Source organism: Rhinolophus sinicus, linkage group LG04 (assembly GCF_036562045.2).
Source record: "Rhinolophus sinicus isolate RSC01 linkage group LG04, ASM3656204v1, whole genome shotgun sequence".
Classification (NCBI taxonomy): domain Eukaryota; kingdom Metazoa; phylum Chordata; class Mammalia; order Chiroptera; family Rhinolophidae; genus Rhinolophus; species Rhinolophus sinicus.
Window position 1 is genome coordinate 54,349,126 of NC_133754.1, and position 6,703 is coordinate 54,355,828.

The following is a 6,703-nucleotide window of genomic DNA, read 5'->3' on the forward strand; positions in this document are numbered from 1 at the left end:
TCCAAAAAACAAAAAAAACAAAAAACAAAAAAAAGTTCAGGGCTGATGCTAAAAGAAGCTATGGAGCCAAGCCCGACACAAATGCTCCGCTGTTACGGGAATTATTGAGGCCTGGACTGTGAAGGCCTTGCCTACGAGAGGGGGCACTGGAGAACTTCAGCACACGCGGCGGTGAAGCACGCATCCATAGAAAGGCGAGGGGGACTGAGCTGCCTAACCTCGCAGGGGATACCTGCTCCCAAGATCGCACCCCTCCTTTCTAGCCCTCGGGCCGAGCTGAGGTAAAGGTTCCTGCCTCAGCCCCAACTTTCCCCTCCCTTGAAGGCGCAGAGTTGGCGGGCTGGATACAGAGGAGTTGCAGGGTCTCGGTGGCGCTCAGTTAAACCTGGCTGGGGGCTGTATTCCTTTCCCCCCTCCCCCTCTTCCCCGAATGAGTCTTCCTTCGTCTAGCTTTTAAATTCTGTAGTTAATCGTTCCGAGCGCGCGGGCGGGGAGAATCGAGGGTGAGCTCGGGGTTCGCCGCCGTCGCGCGCGCTCAGGAACCAGCGTGGCTGTGACCCCCCTCCCGGGCCTCCTTCCCCCTCTCCTTCCTGCCCCTTCTCCCCCCTCCTTCCTCCCCTCCTCCCCGCTCCGCCGCCCGCGCCCACTGTGTCTACTCCCTCCCCACGTCACTCGCCAGCGCGCCATGCAAATCACCGCCGCCGCCAGCTCCCATTGGCCGCGGCGCGCTCATTTAATGGCAGCCCGGGCCCGGCGTATGGCTGCTGGGCCCCGCGCGCCGTCGGCCCCGTGTGCGCCTCCGCTCCCAGCCCACAGCCCTTCGCAGGCAGCGGGCAGCCCGTCCCCGGCTCGGCTGCCCCGGCTTCCTGGCCCTCTCTGCGCGCCTGCGCTCCCTAGGCTGCCCCCGGCCCCCCTCCCCTGCTGCACCGTAACGCCCCCCGGCGTCCCCTCCGCTCCCCCCTCGGCGCCTCGCTCCCCGCCAGGCACCTGGGACCCGCACACACCCAGCGCACGCGGCGCGCCGTCCTGCTAGAAGTTGCAGCCCCGGAGTTGGAGGCCGCTGAGGACCAAGTGCAGGAGAAAGGAGGCAGCGCGCAGCGGCTGCCGGCGAGGAGGCGGCGGCGAGCCCCGGACCCGGCCCCGCGAATCACTCTCGTCCCGAAAAGTGGACCTGCAACTTGGCCACGACTGCACCTGTTTGTACCGCTCTGCCGAGGGCGACCCGGCTGCGGCGGCGGCGAGGACGGCGACTCCGGCCATTAGCCTCTTTTGCAAGTGGTTTGTGCACGAGGAGAAACTTTCCACCTGTGAGCCGGACGGGCGCTGAGTGCGTGTGTTTTGCATCTTTTTTTGTTGTTTTTACCTCCACCTCTCCCCTTCTTCTCTCTGCTAAGACCTCTCCCCACACACCCACCCCCAAGTCTCGCTCTGTTTGAGCCCCCCTCCGTCTCCCCGCCCCCCAACCGTCTATGCTCCAGGCCCTCTCCGCGCGGTGCCGGTGAACCCGCGAGCCGCCCCAATGTACAGCATGATGATGGAGACCGACCTGCACTCGCCTGGCAGCGCCCAGGCCCCCACGAACCTGTCAGGCCCGGCCGGGGCGGGCGGCGGCGGGGGCGGCGGCGGCGGCGGCGGCGGAGGGGGCGCCAAGGCCAACCAGGACCGGGTCAAGCGGCCCATGAACGCCTTTATGGTGTGGTCCCGCGGGCAGAGACGCAAGATGGCCCAGGAGAACCCCAAGATGCACAACTCGGAGATCAGCAAGCGCCTGGGTGCCGAGTGGAAGGTCATGTCCGAGGCCGAGAAACGGCCATTCATCGACGAGGCCAAGCGGCTGCGCGCGCTGCACATGAAGGAGCACCCGGATTACAAGTACCGACCGCGCCGCAAGACCAAGACGCTGCTCAAGAAGGACAAGTACTCGCTGGCCGGCGGGCTGCTAGCTGCTGGTGCGGGCAGCGGCGGCGCGGCCGTGGCCATGGGCGTGGGTGTGGGCGCGGCGGCCGTGGGCCAGCGCCTTGAGAGCCCGGGTGGCGCGGCGGGCGGCGGCTACGCGCACGTCAACGGCTGGGCCAACGGCGCCTACCCCGGCTCTGTGGCGGCGGCCGCCGCCGCCGCTGCCATGATGCAGGAGGCACAGCTGGCCTACGGGCAGCACCCGGGCGCGGGCGGCGCGCACCCGCACGCGCACCCTGCGCACCCTCACCCGCACCACCCGCACGCGCACCCGCACAACCCGCAGCCGATGCACCGTTACGACATGGGCGCGCTGCAGTACAGCCCCATCTCCAACTCGCAGGGCTACATGAGCGCCTCGCCCTCTGGCTACGGCGGCCTCCCCTACGGCGCCGCGGCCGCCGCTGCCGCCGCTGCGGGCGGTGCGCATCAGAACTCAGCCGTGGCGGCGGCGGCGGCGGCAGCGGCCGCGTCGTCGGGCGCCCTGGGCGCTCTCGGCTCGCTTGTCAAGTCGGAGCCCAGCGGCAGCCCGCCAGCCCCGGCTCACTCGCGGGCGCCATGCCCCGGGGACCTGCGCGAGATGATCAGCATGTACTTGCCGGCGGGCGAGGGTGGAGACCCGGCGGCGGCCGCAGCCGCCGCGGCGCAGAGCCGGCTGCACTCGCTGCCGCAGCACTACCAGGGCGCGGGCGCGGGCGTCAACGGCACGGTGCCCCTGACGCACATCTAGGGACGCGGGGGACTCTGTGGCCCGCACCGGGGATGCACGACGAGAAGCGTGAGGCCCGCCCCGGGCGCCCGGCCTGGCCAGGCGTAGCCTTGCTTTTGTACAGCCATTTCCACGTTCTTGTAAAAAGGAAAACACTGGCGACAAACACTAGGTCACACACACACACACACACACACACACACACACACACACACACATCAGCCCCCTCCCCCCCATTCGCCTTTCCGGGAGCTCCTAGGGACCGCTAGGCGCGGACAAAGTCGTGCGTTTTAGACTGAACTTCGGTGTTTACTTGAGACTTTTTGTACAGTATTTATCATCTACGGAGGAGGCAGATAGCGTTTCTTTGCTGAAGGGGACACAAAGACCAAATCAAGCAAGAGGCGACTCCAACTTTTCTATCCCGCCGGCGCGCTCACTGTCATCTTGCATTGCTTCCTGATGGCTTTGGTTTCCCGGGACCCAGTGCTGGGAGCTGTTCTCATTTGTTATCGATGTAGTAAGGCAGATCCAAACACTTAGAAGTTTTTTTGTAGTTGTTACCGCTTTTTTGGATTGGTTTGTTAATTTATACAGAAAGATCCTTCCACCCCTTTCAGACAGCAGCGTTATATTCTGGGTTTTGTAAAACTTTTCTGTATCTGAGCATTTCAATTTTTTTTTGTTGTTTTGTAATTATTTCTTGTAAATGCATTGTAAAATTTTTATTTTTAGGCGTTTCGGCGTGGGGAGGGAGATTCAGATTTATGTACATAGTTTCCTAAAAAGCCTTTTCTTCTAAAAAACGAAAAAGACACCCTCCCTTTAAAAATGCATCGAGTTTTGAGTCAATAAATTTAAGAGAGAGAAAAGTCGTTTTTTTCCCATAAATTTGAAACGTGCTGATTTTATATGCATGTTTTATGAGCTCAAAATATAATTAGTAAATCTGAAGGAGAAATCAGCATGGACTGAAAGAGAGGGAACCCCAGGGGAGAGAATACGATTGTCACGGAGCTTCATTCAGTGGAAGGGAAGGAAGTTAAAATCTATAGATTATTTTGTAGAATTTACAGTGTTAATACAGAATGAGAAATAATTACAAAAACATCGTTTTATACTGTGGCCCTTTGGTGAGTTTTCATCTGAGAGCCGACACTGCGGGTTTTGCGATTCCTTGCTGTGGGCTTTGCGTCATCCAGCTGGCCCGGGATCTGCGCCGCCAGGAGAGAAAACCCTAATGGCGGGACCAGTCCAAGGCTGGATGACAAAGACCACGGAAGGGGCACGGGTGCCCCCTATTCCCCTGCAATTAAAAAGATTGCAGGTGGAATTTATCCGGATTTGGCTCACGGAAACACAATCTCTGAACCAAAATGTACTGTAACCGATCCCCCTCCATCGCTCCTCAGCCTTCCCTCGGGCTTATTTTTCCTTGGGAAAGAGCAAAATAATTTTGTTGGATTTTCACACATACACAAAATCGGCCACCCCCTTAACCCCGCGTGAACTGGGATGCAAGTTGCTAACCGACGTGAATGCAAAATGCGGTGTTTATTATTCTTGATGAGATCTGAGGTTGTTTGATGCTTTAAATTTTTTAATTATATTTTTTCTAGGTGTTTAATTGGTACATTGCAGTTTTTTTCTGGAATTTAAAGTTTTCTGTAAAACTTTGTCTTCAAGTAATCTGACAGCATTAAATATTGCATTTGAAAGTTATACTGTAGCAAATACATTTTGAAATTAGTCACAACATAAAAGTGAAATTATATTTTGAAAAAAACCCTTTAACCCAGATCAAAATATGTTGATTTCATCAACCCCTCATTTTCTCAACATCTTTTCTTGTCTTGGAATGAGTATAGACTATCCATTCAAAAATGGGCCTATGCTAGTGGGTTAATGAGAACCAAATTCAGCCTGCATTTGAGAATAGCTTTAAGTAAAATGCTAACCTGACAATTGATGTGTAATTTTTTGGAGTCATTTTGATAATTTTGCTTAAACCACTTATTCCTTAAAGTGATTGCAAAAATTTCAAAAAAGGTGTCAACTGCTTCTTCCCAACAAGATAATAAAGTCCCCCCCTTTTTTTTCTGCTTTAGCAATCAGATCCTTTGTGAATCAGTGGATCCTAAAAGTGTTTGGATGTATGTGGGTTGCCACACACAGTCCCCTCTGGGAGATGCTTTGGGAAATGCTGTAATGCTCTGTTAACTCACTAGCCAGTTTGAGGCCACATTTACTCTGAAATACAGAGTTAAATGGATTCTCTTCAGTTATTTTGCTAATTCCCAATCTCAACATATTCCTGCACTTACTAAAGTGGCGGACATGTGTGGCCATACTCACTTATGTGTATGTCCAAGTTTGTATCTATTCTCAACTCTCGGCATGTAAGTGTTAGCTCATCACACATATTAGTAATGTGGGTCACGCTTGAAATGTTTCAAACTATAAAAAGTTTGCAGTATTCCAGGAACTCCAGGCAGAGCTGTCCATTGGTTTCCTGGAAGGTGGACTTATAGTTTGGCATTTTTGTTGTATGTGCCTCATACATAGTCAGCGAAACTATTCAATGCCATGGTGCCCCAAGCTACTTTTGTTAAAAACCCAGGAAAATCTTAAAATAGGAATTTCTGAAATTCAGCGAATTCGTTTTGTTGAATAAATGACAGGGAGAAAAACAAATTCTTTAATGACTCCATTTAAAAACAACAAGGGGTAATGGGAGTAAAAATTAGCTAAAATTCGTCTCTCAGCACTGAGATCCTATTACACCCGCAGTGTTTCTTCAATTTAAATTCGTGGATTTATTTCACTAGAGAACTGAACTGTGAACTCGGTTCTTGCCAAGGTGTTCCACATCGTAATCACGAAATGAAATATTATATGATGATAATTATATGACGGCTTCATTCACTTCCCAAATCACAGGGCAGTATTTCTATCACTTGTTCCAATTTTGTTTGAAAACCGTGTAGCGAACGCAGACAGGACTCTTTGGGGGCTTTGTACAAAGTTTGCATAACTTCCTGCCAGGACAACTGCGGAAATTCTTCATAAATCGGCCATTGCCAGCCGCCCGGCTCTCGGCTGAGGGTAGCAGGGTTTGCTTGAGGGGATTTCCCTCGTTTCTTTCTCCCCCGCCCCCTCCGTCTTTAAAAAAAATACCGGTCCCTTTTGTTGTTCTTGTTGTTGTTAAGACAGCCCCACTCCTCAAAGCGCCTTTCTCCCCCCAACCCAACTACCCTGTTTCCTGGAAAATAAGACCTAGCCAGACAATCAGCTCTAATGCATTTTTGGAGCAAAAAATAATGTAAGACTGGGTCTTACTTTACTATCCCACTCTTATTTTACTACAGTATAGGGTCTTATCTAACATAACATAAGACCGGGCCTTATATTAATTTTTGCTCCAAAAGACACATTAGAGCTGATGGTCCCGCTAGGTCTTATTTTCCGGAAACACGGTAGGTGTACTGGATTCATTTTAAAACCACTAGCCGGTACTGCGCGCCTGATCTGCAGATGTGTGTCGGGTAGCGTGACTGATAGGTCTATTAAAATCATGCGTGTGAGAGAAGAATAACACGCATATTCACGCATTTCATGTTCCTGCCAAAGGCTGGGCAACGCAGATTTCTGTCTCCAGAAAATGTCGGTTAATTCGAGACACCTGTCCTGGGCTGCAAGCCCCTGGAAGGAGCGCTCCAGGGCGGCTGTGTCTCCTGCACCCGCTGCCCGTGGCCTTCAACGCTCTCACCCCAGCTTCCGCAGCCTGGCCCGCGGGCAGAGGCTCCAGAAACATCGGTGGTAGAATGTAATAATAGGTTTGATTCCTTGGAAACTTCAAGTGAAAAGCAGACTTGGCCTTGGCGCAGCTCTTTTTCCAGCGTGACTATTTGGCGGGATTGAAAGGACAGGCCAGGAGGGGAGGAGTGAGGGGGGCGCGGACCCCTGGGGCGAGAAGCTGAAGAAGGTGGGCCTTGGTCCCCGCCCCTCAGTCTTGCAGGGTCCGGGGGCGAGAGGACT

At 53.7% G+C, this 6,703-nt stretch overlaps 1 protein-coding gene across 1 annotated transcript; it reads left to right on the plus strand.

Moving 5' to 3' along the window:
• The first annotated feature begins 677 nt into the window (after positions 1 to 677).
• Positions 678 to 4,387, plus strand: SOX1 (SRY-box transcription factor 1). The gene has a single exon (XM_074329531.1). The coding sequence runs from the start codon at positions 1,520 to 1,522 to the stop codon at positions 2,684 to 2,686; it is 1,167 nt and encodes a 388-aa protein (XP_074185632.1). The 5' UTR covers positions 678 to 1,519; the 3' UTR covers positions 2,687 to 4,387.
• The last annotated feature ends 2,316 nt before the right edge of the window (positions 4,388 to 6,703 follow it).